The 21,977-nt window shown below is 34.3% G+C and overlaps 3 protein-coding genes across 5 annotated transcripts in view; all 3 read left to right on the plus strand.

The window, feature by feature from the left end:
- The window catches only part of LOC106668446 (5-hydroxytryptamine receptor-like), a 335,670-nt gene that overhangs the window by 118,837 nt on the left and 194,856 nt on the right, over positions 1-21,977 (plus strand). The gene's annotated exons all lie outside the window — the stretch shown is intronic.
- On the plus strand, positions 1,772-21,964 carry LOC106668447. Of its 3 annotated transcripts, none has more exons than XM_014397225.2 (4): positions 1,772-2,703; positions 21,268-21,336; positions 21,433-21,522; positions 21,660-21,964. In XM_014397225.2, the coding sequence occupies exons 1-4, from the start codon at positions 1,837-1,839 to the stop codon at positions 21,738-21,740; spliced, it is 1,107 nt and encodes a 368-aa protein (XP_014252711.2). In that variant the 5' UTR covers positions 1,772-1,836; the 3' UTR covers positions 21,741-21,964. The 3 variants fall into 3 exon arrangements, 2 of the variants coding, with proteins under 2 accessions (XP_014252711.2, XP_014252710.1); XM_014397224.2 differs by lacking the exon at positions 1,772-2,703 and adding an exon at positions 7,451-8,367; XR_002910646.1 differs by lacking the exon at positions 1,772-2,703 and adding an exon at positions 10,944-10,961.
- Positions 15,617-16,706, plus strand: LOC112127600. The gene is made up of 2 exons (XM_024228776.1): positions 15,617-16,405; positions 16,483-16,706. Exons 1-2 carry the CDS (start codon positions 15,659-15,661, stop codon positions 16,672-16,674), a joined length of 939 nt encoding a protein of 312 aa, XP_024084544.1. The 5' UTR covers positions 15,617-15,658; the 3' UTR covers positions 16,675-16,706.

Genomic DNA, 21,977 nt, shown 5'->3' on the forward strand with positions numbered 1-21,977 from the left:
AACATAAATGGGAGATTTTATATTTGTTTTTTACCTCTAATCCTTTAATACAGACCAATTATTATGTGTTTTTTTTTTGACGGGCTTTCGACATCTAGGTCATTTCAGCCCCCAACTAAGTCTATATTCTATTTACCCTTTCAAACACTACATTCATGCAAATAAATACATTCATACATATAAATGCATCCATACAGTACACTCATTCCGTTTGGACGGTGGAGTACTTGATATTCCTCCACCGACCTATACTCAAACTAATCTAGATTGGGGTCGATGAAGCACTTTTATAAATATTAAGCCATCGACCCCGAACACACACTCATACGCTCTCAACGTTCGAGGGGCGATGATGGCGTTATATTTCACCCTCGCCCTTCCCCATTCACTCTAATAAATACACGCACTCACACAAAACATAGAGACACACAAGACGTAAGACATATTACATACAATAAAACAAAAAAACAATTTCCCCTAAAAAGCGGAAAAGCGGACCCATAAACCTTCTGCAGAGCTCGAGGACCATTTTTTTCCGCTATCGACCCTGAACACACACTCTTAGGCTCTCAACGTTCCAGGGGCGATGATGACGTTATATTTCCCCCTCACCCCTTGCCATTCACGCTCATAAATACATGCACTCAGACAAAACATATAGACACACAACACATAAGACATATTATATATAATAAAAAAAATTTCCCGTAAAAAGCGGAACAGGGGACTCTGAAACTCGCTACCGTGTTCAAGAACGCTTCTTAAGTCCGGCGGCAAGCTACACGCTCTCTGTATGGAGCCAAGGTATGACACATCGAGCCTCTAGCCTCTATTATGTGGGACACATCGAGCAACCTTTCTCTGCATAAGGGGCACCTGCGCGGGATTTGGACCAAAAGCAGGTGCCCATGTGTCAACCGCGTATGGCCAATCCTCAGTCGGGTGAGGACGATCTCTCGTCTCCTGCTTAGGTTCTCTGAGGGCCATCTACCAGTCGTACTCTTGACACGCAAGAGCTTCTCCGTCGACCCCACCCACTGACACGGCCATCTTTCTTTTATCATATTGAAACGAATTATTGTTGTAAGATAATGAATGGAGGACCGTGTAAGAGAGAATTTAAACCATTTTATATTTAAGTGGTCAATTGACAACGTTACTTCTTTCAATTAATTATTCTTTTTATGTAAGGTTTTGGTTGAGATAAAAAAGTCAGTGTCACAAGCACACGACATTTGAAAATGAAAATGGAGCAGCGGAGTATTTAGCCGAAGATCGTGGGTTCGAATCCCGCTCGTGACACTGACTTCTTTATCTCAACCAAAATCTTACATAAAAAAAAAATAATTGAATGATACTTTAAATTTTTCTAAACCGATTTGTAAGTTTGTCGAGTTTGAATTCACGGCCGCTGGATTGGAAACCGGGACCTTTGCCTTATGGTGATGAGCGTCATGATAACGCCTTAACCATTGCGGCCACCAACGCCTTTGATTTTATTCTTTTTGTAAAAAAATATTTAAGGAACCATTATGTTTATTGAAAAAAATGACAAACACTCAAAATATATCTTATGTTATATTGTACGATAATGAGTAGCTCTAATTTGTTTTGGTTGTTGTCAAGGTACAGCAATTGGATAAGTTCATGCGTACGACAATTGATATTAATTTTATCATCTCGAGTTAATCTAGCAGATTATAAGAGTATTATAGCAATTATAAAGTTTTTATGTTTTTGGCTCGCGTGTAGTACAATCAGAGTGAAGCATCACAATGGATAATCAAGATAAAATAATAATAGCGTAATAACGCTGTCATAAGGTCATTCATTGAAATGGCTAAAGCACCGGTGACTCTGAAATTCGCGAATTTTCAAACTGATAATATATTTTCGAAATGGTTCCGGATCTTGACTTACGTTGGATGCAACTCCTTGTACTTGAAGGATGGGATTGTACGATGGAGCCGGATCGGTCATGTGTACCCGATGCTTACATTGTTGCTGAACGCGCTTTTGATCGTGTATTCAATCTATAAAACAGTTTTCGATCCGCCTCGACGTGAATCGTTCCTACTCCGGTATTTAAAGTGTTTCCAAAACATCGTGTTTTATTTACTGCCAATCTTGTTTTACGTGTTTATGCATTTCAAAGTTAATAATTGGAATCGTTTGATCGAACTGTTGCGTAACGTTGAGATACTTTTCGGCTTCCGCACTAAAGTCCGTTTGGAATTGTTTCTTTTAGCGGCAGCACCTACAATAATCGGTGCGACAGTCGAAATGTTTATTTTTTTTGAAAGAGTAGTGCTGGAAGGCTTTATGGAAATTTACACAATTTTGTCGTTCGTGGTTTCTTTTTTTGCAATTAACTTCTACTATGTCATATTGAAAATAATTCGCCAACATTTTGAACGAAGTAAAATGAAAATCAGTAAACTCGACCACGATTTGATGAACGATGTGATGAAAATTGTCAATACGTTGTTGATCGCATGCTCAGAAGTGAACGCAATTTACGGACCACAGATACTCGTTTCTTTATTCTGCTATTTTCTTCTTCTAACGGCAGAAATATATTCAATTATTTGCACTGCTGGAAAAATTACAACCACAGAATCGTTGATTAGTTTTACTTGGGCGTACTCGTATTTTATTCAGATAGCGGTACTCATCTATTCCAGTGCTGAAGCTACAAAACAGGTAAGACGTTTTAAATAAATTTTGAAAATCTTAAAAGAAACTTGGAAAATCCTTTTGGTATGGAAACTCGTTCTCCATTCTGTAGTATTACCAACCATATAAACTGCCACACACTGTAAAGGAATGTAGATATCTAGGAATATTATTAGAGACCAAATTAAAACTTGCAATATAAGTTAAATACCTGACTAATACATAAAGAACTTAATCTTTAAATTTGTTGAGATAAAGCAGTTATCTGATCACTAAGAAGTGTTTATCTTGGCTGTGTCATTGTATGGAAGAACACTTATAATTACACTGCATCAATTAAATATATGCATATAGAACACTATTAAAATAATATTAAATAAATTCAGATCAAAAAAGCAATTATTCAAATCATCAGCAGGGACTCATCTCTTCAAAGTTGATAAATTTGAAAAATTACTTTTATCTTGATTAAAATAAGAAAATCTATGAAAACTAATATTAAAATATCTCATTATAACATGTATTTGTACGTAAGACATGCTTAAATGATAGCACTTAATTTTGCTATGAAATTTCTATTCTAATTTACTGATTTCAAGATGTAAAAAATCTTATTCATAGCATGATTTTATATTATAATTTTCACAACTCATGAATACACACTACATAGTACATGAAATATTTAAATAATAAAAAGATGAAAAAGAAATTACTAATTATTAAGAAATCGTGAGATGCGGTCTGGTGTGATGTAGGTTTCAGAAAAACATTTTCTTTATCGTTCCAACGTTTCGATCTTTATTGAGACCATCTTCAAGGCCTGGGATTTACAAGCATTGTTTACATTTAACAAATAGATTTAGGATGTGGAAAAGTGAATTTATACAATACATATTTACATTTATTACATAACAAAATATATTTTTTATATTTTATCATTTTATATTTTATATTCAATCAAAGTATTTCTACTCACTCAAATTGTTTGTCTTCTGTGTAATTGTACCATTCTTGCGTATCGTGTTGAGAGAGCCAGTGAGATTTTGCTGTTTTATATTTATATACGTTGGGTTTTGATGGGGTGGGGAAGGAAGTCGGTATAGAAAAGACATTTTTGGAAACGTTGGCACGATAAAGAAAATGTTTTTCTGAAACCTACATCACACCAGAGTGCATCTCACGATTTCTGAATAATTAATTTATTCATATGGTAAAATACCTCATTGTATTAATAATGAATACAAAATTATAATTTATTTCTTTATTTAAATAACATCTTCGGTCCTCTACGCAAGGTTATGCTTTATCGGGCAGGCTAAACAACAATAATTGAATTTTTTTCTTAATTTTTACTATAATAACTAAAAATGAGAGACTGACAAGAATCAAAAGGAAAATTCTTATTTTCTTTTTGGGGTATGAAGGGTGATGAACTTGTACTTTGTCGTTTCCGATCATCTTGATCTGCCTGCCTCACTGTTTTTTTATTTTTCTCCAACATAGAAAAGTATCCTCGTACAAATAAATATTAAAAATATTATATTCCATTGTTTAGCACAAGATACAACTAAATAAAATAAGGAAATAAAATGTAGCAAATCTGATCAGAAATGTAATCAGTGATCTGAATCATAAGCATTTTTGTTTTAATAAAAAATGTTTATTTGAATGGAAAAATAAAAGCATAGCGATGAGCCTATCTATACTCACACTGATGATAGTCTGACACCATTATATTATTATTATTTTTTTAGCCATACAAGCGTATGGGAAATGTTTAAATTATGGAACAAAAATTCAAAATTCCAATTTTAAAAAAAACAGGAATAAATTTTATATGTAATTTAAAATGGGATTTTGCATACATTTCGCGTTCCAAATTAAGAGTTTTAAAAGATTTTAAAGAATAAATTAATGCTTTGGATGGCAATAGGATAAATAAATTATTATTATTACTATTATTATTAGCCATACAAGTCTACGGGAAATGTTTTAATGATGGAACAAAAATTCGAAATTCTAATTAAAGAACAGGAATAAATTTTATAAATTAAAATGAGTTTTTTGCATACATTTGGCCTTCCAAATTAAGAATTTTAAAAGGATGAATAATAGCTTTGGATGGATTAGTTGGACTTTAGATTAGTTTTGAGTAAATATTTGGAGTCACAGCTTTACAGCACTCAGTAAGTATATAGCTAACCTAAGATAGAAGGATTAAATGTTAGGGCGTCAAAAGTCGTTAGCCGTTAAAACGCCCTTAACAATTTATAATAATAAATGTTTATTACGTTATGAGTATCAATTCAATAATTGTAAATGACTACATCAAACGTTATTCAATTTTATTATTACTACTACTTACCTTAACTATTTTTCATATGTATAGAATCTTAAATCTACTATTCACTTTGAACTATTTTTCATATGTATAGAATCTTAATTATTGATGAATTTGTATTGGTATCTTAATTGACATGTGGGTTTTCTGACACTAATAAGATGCATTCTGTTTTTAATTTATGTGTTATGTCAATACTGAGCTGTATAGTAAACAACTGTTACATTGTTTTGGACAAGTGTTTTGAATAAACGGTTTGTGTCAATCATAGGATGTTTAACAACACAGTTCACGATATACAAAGCAACTTTCGGAAATTGATGAATTTCCCTTTCTCACCCACCCATGACCGTATTATATCAATCTATCATATAGTTCACCAATATCAAGGAAGACTAGAGTAGAAAAAATCATAATCAAAGGTGGGGTACACGCCGAGAAACTGACAAGCCATGCCACTCTTTGGCAATCAATCAATAAATACGATAATTAAAAATAATTAATTTTAATTATATAATAGTTTCTGTAATATTCAAACGGGGGACCGCGGTAGCCGAGTGGTTAAGGCGTAGACCCCGCGGTCGTGGGTTCGATCCGCACCGTCGCCTCTGGACTTTTTCTGACGCCTAAGGGGACCGGTAACCGCAATTGAAAGAAATTGACAAGGCACTCATCATTGGAAGGAACGGGATCAGATCTCAGCGACCCTGAATGGTCCCAACCCCCAAGTACAATAAGCTGTACAGCTGCAGTGCTCAGGAGGGAACTCCTCCAGTTCCTGGTATCCATTGTAAATATATATATNTATATATATATATATATATGTAGGATGAGGGAGGAGTGTAGAGTAATTGAAATCACTTGCAACACAAAAATATATTTTATTATTCAAGAAAAATACAAGAAAGACAACGCGATGTTAAGTCAACACGACACACTAGGCATTCGACACTTGAAGTAACCTCCCTCTGTCAGCTGATCCTTTTGTTGAGTTATCCCGCAGGGGGCTAAATTAATGGTTGGAAGCTTCGATCCTACATATATATATTCAAACGAATGCCGAATGTTGTGTATATTGCTTCAATTGTCGTTTTATTTGGTAACATTAATAAAAGTGGTTTGGAGACCGAATTATCTTTTGTTGTCTTTTTTCACTACGGCGTTCCTACGGCAAAGTCGGACTGCGAATAATTCATTCTGATTCCAAGTCAACACATCATTTTTAATAATAATGATCATTTTTTGTTTGTTTGTTGGTGTTGTTAAATCAGGGCACGACATTACAATTGCAAATGCCATTCACCGTTCAGATTCTCGTAATAATAAAAATTACAAGTCTATTCGCGAAAATGTTTCCGGGCAAGATATCTCTGTGTTTCATCGAGAAAATGTGTTTGTAATTGGCGTTTCGTCCTTTCTTTTCTTGGTTATAATTCTTTATACTTGAGCGATGGGGCCTGCGATGGAGCTGATTTAGACTGGATTTTCCGATAACAACGATGACCGGGAACGCACTATTTATCATTGTTGCTGTCTATCGGTTCCCTAAGTTTTATAGACTCTCCCAGTAGATCACCTCGATGTAATTTTTAAGGATTTTTTTCAAACTGTAGCCTTTTTCTATTCTATACATCGCTTTTGTTAAAAAGAAAAAAGTTGGAGCTTTTGGTCGATTTAGTACGCAATGTGGAGAAATGGTTGTTCTTAAAAAGAACCATGGCCATTTTTCTTAATCATGGCACGTGTGCTTAATTGGTTTGCAGCTGCGTATTTAGCCGAAGTTCGTGGGTTCGAATGCCGGTCGCTTTTTCCTCTCAATGAAGACCATAGACAATAAGTACAATTAATTAACAAAACTCGTTTACCAATTTTTTCCTTATTTGACTGATCTATTTTTTAGAACGCAGGATACTAAAAGACGATAAGAACTAAGAAAATCAGGTTGTTTATTGGTTTTCTTGAAAACGATTTTGTTTTTCCAGGTTTAAATAAAGTTTAGGATTGTCAATAGCAATGTATATTTTAAAAACGATATTTCTACCTAAGGCTTACAATACAATTACTTACTTTTTGTTTTAGATGGTTTTATAATATGTGCTAGAGGCTATTGCAGCCTATCCTGGTATAATTACTTACTAACTGACAATCAGTATGAATGTTAACCACATAAGTTGAGAATATTATTCTCCGTCTTTTTAAATGTAGGTCATAATGTACGTAGGTGCTTTATCAAAAATTATCATTTTTTTTTTCTCGCACAACACGGAATATGCAACGCACTTATCAATTTTCCATCACACGTAATTGGTTGCAAATAATACTAATTATAAAAAGTCGTTCAAATTACGCCGGTTGTGCATGCAAACTAATTAATAAAAAATGAAAAGCGTAACAGTATGACGGATTATTGGTTCAATCGAATATAAGGTTCAACCGCGTTTACACCTGTTAACGAAATTTTAGTATATTTAAATGTTAAGAATTTAGCTATGGACAAAATAAATAGTTCGGTTCGATGTTCAAAAAGTAAAAATAATGTGATTATAACGTTCGATAGATGGTTCACTCTGTTGGGTATTTTTGGATGCAACTTTGTTAGGATCAAAGATGGAAGTATTACAATATCCAAGATAAAAATTATACACTGTATTCTTGTTATGATTTATTGTGTTATTAACATTGGTTTAAGCGTTTTGATACCCTCACCCATGATAACGAATATGCCAATGTTTAGGGTAGTTCTCATTGGTTTTTTTTACTTCTCGTTTTATTCTATGCCTTTTGTGTATACTATTTCGTTTTTAGTCAATGTGAAGAATTTGCAGTCTTTATTAGAGTTGTTATCTATTCTTGAAAGAGAGTTGGATTTTTTTCCCAAATATTCTTATAAATTTATATCGATTGCGTTTGGAATCATTACATTAATAAATATCCTTACCGGCTATCTATCATCACAGCCAATGATTTTCGTCCTCGCCGACCAAGTGGCCATGTTTTCAGAAATGATCACCGCTTTATTCTGCAACTTTGTTTGCGACATTGTGAATGTATTTTCAGTGCGACTACGTGACGAGGTTCACGTCGGACTTAAAAATTGGGAAATTGATCGACTGATGAGATTGAACGGCATATTGATGCAATACTGTGGCAGAATCAATTGCATATTCGGTGTGGCCTTTCTTGTTTTTATGCTCTGCGATTTCCTCCTCATTACTGCACAGGTTTATGCGTTCCTCTTGTACATCGGAAGGGAACCTTATTTGAGGATTCTGTACGAAGGCAACTGGACTTTATTTATACTGATAAGGCCCTTCTTAATCATCCAAGGATGTGGTAGAGCAACAAAACGAGTAAGGTTTATATTGATTTATCTCACGTACGAAATTTTTATCACGTTTATATTACGCCGAATTTTCGAATAAAATTGAAAATTTGGTACACTGTTTGGCTTTTTTATGTGTTATTTTGGGAACAAATACAACCACTTCTATGAAAATTGTTTATTATAATGTAGATGTTTTAATTAAGCGAAAATAGAAGGTAAGTTTTTACATACATAGTACTCAGTTAAAAAACCTGTTCAATTCAGTAAAACAGAAAAGAAAAAACAACATATATATTATTTTATTTTAAAAATAATGAATATTTGTTCCCGAAAAAACGAACAAAAACACCCCGGAAATTTTCAAACAATTTTACAAACGAAAAGTAATTGAGCAACCTTTTGTACATTGTGAATCGTGAAGCTATAGAAGCTATATATTAAAATGACGTTTTCCACATTCTGTGCGCGTTAGCACATAAGAGAGAGAGAGAGAGAGAGAGAGAGAGAGAGAGAGAGAGAGAGAGAGAGAGAGAGAATTGGCATGAGGCAGACAGACAAGCAGAGAAATAACGACTGAAAAAATCTACCTTTACCAAAAATTCTAACACAATAAAAGAACATAGAAAACTTAGTTATCAAAAACAATTATCTAAATCATCCTTCATATACAATATAAAACAATACATATATGTAATATCTAATATATGATGATGACGGTCACCGGTATCTACAAAATCACCTACACTAATAGAGTAAATTGATGAACCCAATTGGTTTGAGCAGCTGCGTATTGAGCCGAAGGTCGTGAGTTCGAATCCTGTTCGTGACACTTGCTTTTCCATATCAGCCAAGAACTTAGATAACAAGTGTAATTAATTACCAAAACTCGTTCACCAATTTGATCCTTATTTAACAGGTCTGTTTTTCTTCCTCGTGAAGGGACATTCTAAGTTGTCTCCTTTCTAGTTCATTTTTTCTCGGTCGCTTACTAATTGTAGGGCATAGGTTACAATCCGTCAGTTTTTCGCAGACAACATGTACGCAGGTCTTCTGCATATTGAACTGTATATAATCAGGTAGTACGGTGACTAGTCAACGAAATACAAGCCGAACAAAATAGGAAATTCAATATGACACTCTGGGGAAAGCACTTAAATGTAGTTTTAGGTCCAATTAAATCATTATTGATATTAAAGTAAAAATTTTTTGTGAGTAATCAAATACATATTTCAAACGAATAGTTTTGAAAGACCTAAATTGAGTTGATTCGAAAGCTAGCAAATGTGTGTTTACATTATCATTAGCACCGTTTATGTTCAAGAAAAGGCAAAGATCACTGTTGTTTTCGGTCAGAGACAAATAAATGTCGCTGATAAGTGAAAGTTATGCATCGGAAGCAGACAAATTCTTACGGAAACAAAATTGAGATTGGAGAACTTTAGATTACTCCCAACCCACTATTCAAGACTATTCCTTCACATGTGTTCGTACGTTTTTTCAACGCAGGATACCAAAAGACGATAACAACGAAGAAAATCGGGTGGTTTATTGATTTTCTTTATAACGATTTTGTTTTTTCAGGTTTTAACAAAGTTTAGGATTGTCAATAGCAACGTATATTTACCAAGCAATTACTTAAAGCTTACAATTCAATTAGTAACTTTTTGTTTCAGATAGTTTTATATTATACGCTAGAGACCATCGTAGCCGATCCTAGTAAAATCACTTACTAACTTTCAATCAATATGAATTTTAACGTGCTAAATCTTAGTATATTTAAATGTTAAGAATTTAGCTATGGACAAAATGAATAGTTCGGTTCAATGTTCGAAAAGTAAAAATAATGTGTTTATCACGTTCGAAAGATGGTTCTCTCTGTTGGGTATTTTTGGATACAACTTTGTTAGGATCAAAGATGGAAGTATTACAATATACAAGATGAAAATTATACACTATATTCTTGTTATGATTTATGTGTTATTAACATTGGTTTAAGCGTTTTGATACCCTCACCCATGACAACGAATATGCCAATGTTTAGGGTAGTTCTCATTGGTTTTGTTTACGTCTCGTTTTATTCTATGGGAAGAATTTGCAGTCTTTATTAGAGTTGTTATCTATTCTTGAAAGAGAGTTGGATTTTCCCCAAATATTCTTATAAATTCGAATCGATTGTGTTCGCAATCATTACATCAATTAATGTCTTTGCCGGCTATCTGTCATCACAGCGAATACTTTTTCTTCTCTTAAAACAAGTGGCCATGTTTGCAGAAATAATCACCGCTTTATTCTGCAACATTGTTTGCGAGATTGTAAATGTATTTTCAATGCGAATACGTAATGAAATTCACGTCGGACTTGAAAATTGTGAAATTGATCGACTGATGAGATTGAACGGCATATTGATGCAATACTGTGCAGAATCAATTGCATATTCGGTGTGGTTTTTCATGTTTATATGTTCTGCGATTTCGTCCTCGTGACTGCACAGGTTTATGCGTTTCTCTTGTACATCGGAAGGGAACCATTTTGAAAAATTTTTTTCGAAGGCAACTTGCTTTTATTTTTACTGATGCGGCCGTTCTTCATCTCTAAGGATGTGGTAGAGCAACAAAACGAGTAAGATTTATATTGATTTATCTCACGTACGCAATTGATATTACGGTTAATTTTTTAATAAAATTGAAATTTTACTACAATGTTTGGCTTTTTTATGTGTTATTTTAGGAACAAATATTTCCACTACCATAAAAATCATCTATTATAGTGTACGGGTTTTAATTAAACGAAAATGGAAGGCAAGGTTTTACATACAACATTTACACGCATAGTATATATGTTTGGTGATTAGTGACCGTTAATCGATAATTATGCAGAAATCGTGAGATGCGGTCTGGTGTGATGTAGGTCTCAGAAAAACTTTTTCACGAAGAAGCCGACGCCTTACACAAAAATGTCTTTTCTATACCAATAATGTCAATCCAAATTTAAATAGAAAACAGTGTTACATTGTTTGAACCAAGGGAGAGAACTAAATTGGTTTGAGAAATTTGAAATTAATAAATATAAATTTGAACATGGAGATAAATGCATTAATAATATAATAAATTTTGATCTACCTCCCATTTTAAATATGTACATAAATAATATTAAACGTCCAAATAATTAAATTAATTATTTTAATTGTTATTATTTTTATAATAATTTCATAATATTAAGGTATTATTCTAATTTTTTATCTTTTATTTTTAATCACTAATATATCATTAATTTCTTAAAGTATTTACCATTATAATATATACTTGTGTTACATTTCCGGCTTTTTGCACGTACAAATTGAGTGCCATTAAAAAAACCAGCTTCCCATTGGAACATTGCGTTGGGGGGGGGGTATCGACGGGTTCACTTTTGCAATTCATGTCGAGAGACGTGGTTGTAGAAATCCTTCAACCTGATGATGAGATAAGGGTTCGAAATCCGGTTCGTTGGAAAACTACTTAATGTGAGTAAGAACTATCTTTTTAAAAAAGGCTTGAATACCGCACTCATTCCATCATTCACCATTTCTACGAGAAAAAACGGTTCCAAAGCAAAGAACAACGAAGCATTTTTTGAAGGTCTAAAAGATCGTATATTCATCAAAAATTGCTCACAACTAACCCACCTAAATCCATCCCAATGTTGAATTTTTGTCTTTATCATAGGATTCCTAATTTGAGGAAATTAGGGTGAACGAGTTTTTACAATGAACCGCTGGTTGAGGTTATGTTTAGAAAATAGATGTATATTTTTGAAAATTTATAATTTTTAGGTTTCAGCACTGATTACTGGTTTTAATCAATTTTAACCGTACAACTATTATTACAGCCTTATTCTCTGGTTCAAATAATGAATTTCATTATCAAAATTTCAGTTTTAGGAAATAGATTTTTTGGAGCTTTTCCCGTCGAAATCAGTTTGGTTTCTTGAATAAGAAATCACCTGCCATCATGTCCAAGCAGGCTAGAAGAAAATAATGAAAAATATCCTGTCTGGTATCCTCTGCACAGACCCTCTTATCCTTATTTGTGAGCAGAGTAATTTATATTTCATTTATTTTCATTAACCCTCATCAGGGCTTACTTTTCCTTTTTTCCTTTTTTTCTTTAAAATCTGGAATAAGGTACTGGCGGAAGTCTTCTTTTATTTATTTGTTTTCTTTTTCTCTTATAAGTTTTAGTTTCTTTCTTTCAGATGAAGTATTCTCCGGATATAATACGTTAGATGTAGTAGCTACTAAAAGTTACTAAAACGCCGTCCGGCTTCTTTGAATTAATCAAAAGAAACAATCGGCAAATTAAACAATCACAATAAAAAATCATTAAAATTGATGATACCAAAGCCGTACTTCTAATTGCAAGCAAAATTCATAAATTTCTATTCGGTTAAAGCCATAAGTTTTAATATTGAAAGTAGATATTTATATTTCTTAACCGTGTAAACCATTAGAAATACTTTGATGAACAAAATTAGTACCAACCTTAAATTTTAACGTACTTAGGTTTATTCATATTGTGCCTATTAAAAATAGTTGAGGTTGTAAAATCAAGACATTTAACTAGAAAATACTTATTGGCTAATTCTATAATAAAAATGATTGAGTAAAGAACAAAAAAAAAATTAAATAAAAAAGTGTAAAAAAAACTTTTTTGTTCCCTTTTATACCGAGTCACCTACTGGCACGAATCAAGTTCGTTAAATGTCTTTACATTCATTGGAAAACATTTCTGATAAAATCCTGAAGAATTCTTTCCCATTCGTCAAGAACAGCCGTTTTCCATCCCTTCTAGGGCGTCAGGCTTGGGGTTTCGATTGGTTTCAAAGTTGGATCACCAAGCACTCAATTCCAACCTCATTCAGGTAGTCATCCACAATGTACTCNCCGAAGATCGTGGGTTCGAATCCCGCTCGTGCCATTGACTTTTTTATCTCTACTAAAAACCTTAATTAATTTTAATATATTAATTGGTCAAGCGTACTACGAAATTAGTGAATTTAATAATACCAATGTATTTCATACTCAGATAAAGTGTGGGGCTATTCTTGTGGTGTCATATTGGTTTTGTGTGAAAGTGTTGTAAAACGTCAATTTGTATTCTGCTGTTTTTATACGTTTGTGACAGGGTGGGAGGCGCGATAAATGTGAAAAATTTTCTGAAATCATAGGCGGTTTTATTGAACTAAAAGGAAGTCGAGAACAAGGATTTTCAAGCTTGGATTTGTTCGGCTTTCAATATTGGAAAGGAGGTTAATTATTATGGACGATAACGAAGGAAAGGTAAATATAAAATTGTTTAATAGTTTGTTTGCTTTATGATGTTGGCGCAGCTACGGCTGAGTTTGCATGTATCGTTCTGTAATTAATGCTCTGTCTGTCTCTGTTAATGTAAACCATTTCTAGAAAGTTGCGTTTGTATTTTTTTCGCGTTTAGTATTTGTATTTTGTGGAAATCAAAGTTGTGGTGTTTTTCAAAGTGGTAAGTGGCCAATGCTGTGGGATTGGTTTTAGTGTTTTGCATTCATAGAAATGTCGTTTTTTCCGTTTTTCTAGATATTTCGATGTAATTGCAATGTATGTTGCTAGGCACTTCACACAATTAATTTTATAAATTACATAATTATTATTTTATAACAATTAAATTACAACGGATTCGAAAGCTGTTGGTATTGGGTCTTTGAGCGTTCCCACACTGTTACAATCATATAAAAACATCTGAATACAATTTCATGTTTCACAAACTTTCACACTTAGCCAATATAACACCAAAAGAATAACACCACAGTTTACGTGAGTATGAAATACTTGGTTTCAAAGTTTATATTTACATTGTATTTTTTCAATCAGCATATGCTTTGTAATTCACCCAGGCCCTGAAGATGACCCGAATAATGGTCGAAACGTCGGCAAAAAAATGAAAAATGTGTTATTGTAAACTTCTTAATTTTTGACCGCTCCTCACGAATCCAACAATTATTATAAACGATAATATTTTCATATAGAATTATATCCGATATGTTGTGATTACTATGTATTTTAACACTGTAAATTATACCTTTATTATTTTAAGTACGGTGTTTGTCTTGAACAAATTACAATTTTTAAATATAAATATACATTTCATCGGTCGCCATTGAATTGCATGAATTTAAAAATAATCGATGTCAGACAAGCTCAATTACATTTAGGTGAATCATGACATAAAGGATAATGTTTGCTCGAAAACCTGTTCAATACTGAATTGCATGTTCTTTATAATTGTTATTTAATAACAAATAATTGCATAGTAATGACATACTTCGTGTTGGCAATAATGTTGAATACATAAAAACAACCTAATGAGATTTTACAATTGTTTACATAAATTTAAAAATAATTGAAATATATTATTCATTTTAATTATTTATTATTATTTAAAAAATATCAAATATACACAAAAGTAAAATTTTATTAATTTTATTTTTTACGTTACATGTCAGATTGATCTGTCAAGTGAACTATTTTTGATATGGTACAGATTGAGTTACGACCATTTAAATTAGCTCTTTCAATTAATTATTATTTCTATGTAAGGTTTCGGTTGAGATAAAAATATCAGTGTCACGAGCGGGATTCGAACCCTCGACTTTCGAGTAAATACGCTGCTGCTCTACCACTTGAGCTATCGAGACTTCGATCCACGCGGATACCAACTCTCCATCTCAACCTACAACCGTTCGAATTTTCCCTCTTTTTGTCATTTTTCAAATTCATTTTAATTTATATTTAAATTAGCGTAAATATGAAATGAATTGTTGCCTTAAATTTAGTGATTATTTGGAGATCGTGAGATACAGTCTGGGGTGACGTAGGTTTAGAAAAACATTTTCTTTATCGTGCCAACGTTTCGATGTTTATTAAGATCATCTTCAGGGATAAAGAAAATGTTTTTCTAAACCTACGTCACACCAGACTGCATCTCACGATCTCCAAATAATCATTAATTAACGGTCACTAAACACCACACTCTTAAATTTAGTTATGAATTCTCATTATGAAATTCTCTTAGTAATACGTTACGATTTAATAATCTTCTACTATCGTTCAGCAGTAAAGGTAGCTAAGTTATAAAGTTTACGATGTACAGGCTAAATTTCATCAAAGATAACGTTTTCGTTTGGATTTTTCTATCGTGATCGAAAATGATGATCGTTTTTATTGATAATTGTCCGCCCCACTATTCATAGGAAGATCGCGTTACTGCCCATCTCTATTACGATTATTCGTTTTAATTTGAATAATGGAGTCCAAGTGGAAGAACGGTGTTTTCCACCACGGTACCATCGCGACGAACAAAATCGGGTTTCTTTTTCCAGAAAAACCTCGACCAATTTGGAACAAGAAAAACGTTTGGTACCAGACCAAAATTGAGACTATATTGGGCCGATGGTTCCGCGCATTGACAATTCTCGGATGCACTTCTTTTTACGTGAAGAATGGAGAATTTCGAACTAGTATTCCTAGATTTTTCTACCCAGTCTTTTTAATCGCAATGGATAGTTTTTTGATCGGTTATTTGGTGTACTATGACGCATACTATACCAAGTTGTCAATTTTGGAACGTTATTTACTGTGCTTTGAAGAAGTCACTTTTTTTCTTGTCCCGAACGTCTTTTACATCTTCTTGCAGAGAAGGAAGAGAAAGTGGATCGTTTTGCTGACCAATTTAAGTAAAGTAGAAAATCATCTGGGTGAAGTTCACAACCGTTATTACAAATTTGTCTTTTTCTTAATTGCACCTTGTATAATCCTAGTAGCTGTAATTTCGAGTTTTCTTGTGCAAATAAACCTCTTACTCGGGTTAGTAGAATTTTTTACGATATTAACTGCAACATCTTCCTTTACCGCTGTAAATCTCTACGGCTTCTTGCTGAAAACCATCAGATCGAATTACGAGTTGATAATTTCAAAAATAAGCAAAACTGATGGCAGATCGATAAATGGCATAATGGACATCTCTAACACACTGCTAAACGTTTGTTCGGAGGTTAATATTATTTACGGTCCGCCGTTGCTGTTTTCCTTTTTCGCTTATTTCGTCCTAATGACTGAAGAACTGTACAGAATTGGTCGACAAGCTGGAAAAACTACAGTAGCCGAGGTGATCCTGAAGTTAGCATGGCCATATTTCTACATCATACAGACAGCGATAATCATATATTCGAGCGCAGAAACAACAAAAAAGGTGAGCGCGCACTTCAATATGATGCACACTCACCAATTCAATCGGCAAAAACTAAAATTGGTTGTATTTAGTTGTTAAAATACCTGGACGAGTAGAACCTAAAAACGTGAGAGTCATTGTTATAAAGATATTCGATGGGTAATATAATAGATAGATTAATAGACATAACGATTGGAATGGGAAAGATAGGTTCCAGTCGTCCGTTAAAACACCCCTAAAAAACGTTATGTACAAACATTTAGCAGCACAATCGCAGTATAGTTGAAGGCATCTTTAACAAATTAAGTAGATAAGTAGATGAGAAAAATTTATAAAAATCTGAATAGAGATGGACACAGGCAGAATGAGTGTGGGTGTATTTATGTGTCTGTGTCTGTCGGTTTGTGTGTCTGTGTTTAATTGTTTTATCTCATCATGCTCCGCGAACAGCAGTGTATCAAATTAAATATCACATTTGTATATACAATATATATTATAATACCTACACATATATAATAAGCAAACACATAAACACAATAAGCAAACAAACATTATGAAGTTGTACTATTCGAGGTTAGCTGTCCAATTGAATAATTATTTTGTATGAAATTTTCTGGACGTAGTAGAGACAAATACTGTAGGAGCTGCCGGGTGTGCGCAGAGAAAGAGAGAGAAAGAGAGAGAGAGAGAGAGAGAGAGAGAGAGAGAGAGAGAGAGAGAGAGAGAAGTCTTATACATAGCGTAATTGTGATGTTACATAAATAACAGACCTGGTTCTACGCGAACGATTTTTGTTGCCGATGAAGCTTTATCGTTTTCATGATAGATGGGGTCATTCGGAGGTAGGAAAAGGAGACTTTCATCTTCTCCCATTCACCACGAGCGGCAAGAGGGATGTATGTTGAAGACATAGAAGGGGGACTCGGTGTACCATAGCTGGCCAATATGCGGGCAGGCTTGGATTCGTCGATCAAGGGATATATGAAGACAACCTGATGGAGACACATCTAAGTATGGCGGCAATCCGCCTTAGTTGACGGAATGACCTTCTATCTTGGCGATTGCTTGCCTTGGCAAGATGATTGCACTAAATGGAGCTGAAGAATTATGCGGACTTCGGGTCAGCAGGTCAGGAGTGAACAACACTGCCGGCGACGCGATGGGCAATCGATGGATTCATCAGGCATCTTCGATTCATCAGGGTTTCGGTATGAATGTGCCCTCCGCCTTAGGACAAATTCAATTAATACGTAGGATGTGATGAGGAAGACAGACTCTACTAGCGAAATGTACATAATACAACACATACAATACATGTGGGGCTGGTACGAAGACGCACATCCATGTACTGATCTGATGGCAGACATGTACTAAAAAATAATACGGATAAACGATCAGTGCCTCCAAGTCCTTATAGCCGTGACTCTGGATACCAGATAGGTCTTTCTTTCTTCCAGTACCTTCACTAAAAATGCTCTATATCATCTTTTCTCGGCCAATTGGCTCTGCCTAACTGTGTTTTCCACTCCACCGGAACTTTGTCACTCTTAAGCGTGTCCAGGATGGACCTTTTGGTGGTATCCTGTCGGGACGTGGAAGTGAAATTATGCATGTAAGTTCATGGTTGTTACGCACTCCACTTAAAACATCTTTAACTTTCGTGATTTTTTGGGTGCCATCCTTTGTTTCATGATTTTGTGACTCCTGGATACCAAGTTGCCGTGTGAATCTCCCCTCTGATCGCCTGATTAGACAACCGACCGGTTATCGTCGTCTCAGAGCAGACCTGAACGCACGGAAATTCGGGGTGTTAAGGAAAACCAGAAATATTTCTTTCAAGCAGCTGGTGTAGTAGTGTGGGCCCGAGGTTGCATACCTGAGCGTACTAAAAAAAGCCTCGAAGATCTCGGTATTAAACAATTCCCGAGAATCATCCTCATCCTTTCTTTAACCGCTTTGAGGTCATCACTATCCATATCATCCATTTGTCCGACGATTCCGGCCATCGAGTACGCTAACCAACATTGACGGACACTGGCACGTCATAGTGGTACACGATTGGATCTGAGGTGCTGGCGAAGTACAACTATGTGTCACCCGCACCAAAGAGTTTTGGGTGAATTATTATTTGATCAGAAAGCTAGTGCAATTGCTGTATTTCATAATTTTTGTAGTGTATTTTTTGTATATTTCTTTATGTGGCGTAGTTTTTATTTATTGTGCAATAAAAAATATAAAAAATTAAATTTCCGTTCTGCATTTACTCCCTTAACAAATTTATATAAATATAAAGAAAAACGAATATATTATAAATTAATAGATTTTATTATCAAAAATCAATTCGTTGTTGTAAACTATGCTCCACACATGTATGCACATATACAGGGTGAATTGCTACTCGTGCTACAAACTTCTCCAGTAGATTCTTCACCCTAAAATGAACAAAAAAGTTCATATTGTCCATGGTCCGATTCTCAACCATTTCAGAGTAATTTCGCTTTTTATCGATTTTGAAAGATATCACGTCCTGGCGTCGGAAAATCGTGATATCTTTTAATCTAAACATTTCTCTTAAAATCTATAAGCACCGTTGAAATCCCCGTTAATTTTTAGAGAGAATCAAAATCATAATTCCATTGAAATTTTTTAATTTAATTTAATGCCCATTTAGTATGTAATGCTTAAGAAGTTTACAAACAGCTAGAAGGTCAAGGAAGAAAGACCCAAACGTTTTGCCACCTTCATCTTCTTATTGAAAAATTAACGGGGATTTCAACGGTGCTTATAGATTTTAAGAGAAATGTTTAGATTAAAAGATATCACGATTTTCCGACGCCAGGACGTGATATCTTTCAAAATCGATAAAAAGCGAAATTACTCTGAAATGGTTGAGAATCGGACCATGGTCAATATGAACTTTTTTGTTCATTTTAGGGTCAAGAATCTACTGGTGAAGTTTGTAGCACGAGTAGCAAGTCACTCTCAAACATTAGCAATCCTTGAACCACCATTTTTTCTCTTTTTGTCATCAACATCTTGGTCTCACAACCACTAAATAAGAAAATGACGAGTGCGTTGGAAGCGTTATTAAATCAGGTAGTTTTCCTCAAATTTGCTGCCTTCTGAGACTAAAATTAGAAACTCTGGATTACTTTATACACTTTCCGATTTACACAATTTTCCACTCTTTTTGTAGTTCTGGCTGAAATAAAACACAAAAAATTAGCCCAAACATTTTGCCACCGTCATCTTCTTATTGAAAAATTAACGGGAATTTCAACGGTGCTATTAGATTTTCAGAGAAATGTTTAGATTAAAAGATATCACGATTTTCCGACGCCAGGACGTGATATCTTTCAAAATCGATAAAAAGCGAAATTACTCTGAAATGGTTGAGAATCGGACCATGGACAATATGAACTTTTTTGTTCATTTTAGGGTGAAGAATCTACTGGAGAAGTTTGTAGCACGAGTAGCAATTCACCCTGTATGTACAGTATTGAAGTTATTACCCGAGTTTTAGCAGTCCCAGTTCCGACCTCGGTCCTATCCGTCCTGCCAGTGAAATTATGTTCGAAGGGCTGTCAACCCCTATGCACCACTATGTCAACTCGACGCACTTTCACTCATTCCTAAATACATTATCTTATTTAGATACCATTCAGTCAGATAAGGTGGTGAAGTACTTAATGTTCTTCCATCACCCTATTTTATTATATAACTAAGGTAAATGAGGGTCGATGTGGAGGTACTCAATATTCAACATCGGTCTTCTCATACCACACATTCATTCTCAATATACACAAAACTAGCTATAGTAGTAAAACCTACAATGTGGCAGAAGCTAATACGATGCAGATCTTCTCCGTTCTTATTATTAGACCTGGGTGTGAAGACGAGGCAAAACTGTCCAACCTCGTGTAACGTTAACTTACAACCTTAACACATAGGTACAACCTACCAACTAACAACCTAGGTATAATGTAAATGTAATAATCGGGGTATAATATAATGCGCCCTATAACAGCTATTGCATCCCCCGTTCTCTGCCTAAAGCACAACAGTGAGTCCTATTTCATCAAGGAACTTGATTAATAGGCCCGGTTTTTTATATGGTCACATTGTACATCCCAAAACACTTTCTCCTGCGGGCAAGTGTAGCACCGCAGTTTGTTAGTAGGTGTGCTGGTGTCTCCTCTGCCTCTTTGCAGAATCTGCATGTGCCATTTTGGATTATTCCAATCTTCTTTAAGTGTCCATATAGCTCGCAGTGTCCTGTTAAGAATCCTTTTAGGATTCGCAGTTTATTCCTGCTTCCTTTGACACATTCTGTAATTTTTTTCCTTACGAAATTTGTTAGGAGATTCTTGGATTGCCTGTGTCCAATGAGTGAATTCCTGTTCCTTCATTTTCTGTTTGTTCTTCTGTCTGACATACTGATTGATAGTGTGTAAGAAGGGTACGGGTCCTAGGTACAATTATGTCAGAACGACTTGGAATGATGAGAGATTTTATTTTATGATTGAAACTTTTTCAAACTGCTTTAATTGTACAGTCTTCTGAACATTTTTATTTCTATGGTTTCATCTATATATCCAAAACAGGAACAATTTCAAAACAGGCGCTTTCAAATCAATCTTGAAATACTCAAAAAATTATATAATTAACCAGTTGTGTTTTTCTAGGCAAACGAATTCAACGAAACTTTATACAGAATGATAATGGCTGATAAGAACGACGTGTTTAGCAGAAACGTAAGTTTTGAATTTTGCACATCGGCTTTCCTATATGATGTTTTTGATACTTTGATGAGGGTCGATGGCTCGTTCCAATTTTAAAATTGTTTTCAGTACAAAGTTAACACGCACTTGGCAAACCAGAAAACCGCTGTTTTCACCGCCTGCGGATGGTTCACGATTGACTACACAACCTCTTGTTCGGTAAACACTTTATTGACATTTCCGAATCAATCTTCCTCTCTCTCTCTCTCTCTCTCTCTCTCTCTCTCTCTCTCTTTTTTTTTTTTTTTTTTTTTTTATAGACTGATCACAATTTATTGTCCTCTGTGTGATTTTAGATGATAGCGACATCGGCCACTTACTTGATTATACTCCTACAAATGGGAGGGACGAGTCTCGGGGAAGAACCGGAAGAATAATCTTTAAACACTTGTAAATTTTAAGAACATTTCAACGATGTTTGTGTTTTTGATTTTGTAATGTTTAAAACATCTTTTGACAATGTAAAATCCGTTGAAATCATATAACTAAAGATAAATTTTAAAGGGCAACATCGTAATTATTATTTAACAATTTATAATTGTAACATTACATTTCTTCGACAAACCTGACTTATTGTAAATAACTGCAATATTATGTTTTATTACTCTCACCGT

The sequence above is a fragment of the Cimex lectularius genome, unplaced genomic scaffold (assembly GCF_000648675.2).
Source record: "Cimex lectularius strain Harlan isolate CLEC.00 unplaced genomic scaffold, Clec_2.1 scaffold273, whole genome shotgun sequence".
Lineage (NCBI taxonomy): Eukaryota > Metazoa > Arthropoda > Insecta > Hemiptera > Cimicidae > Cimex > Cimex lectularius.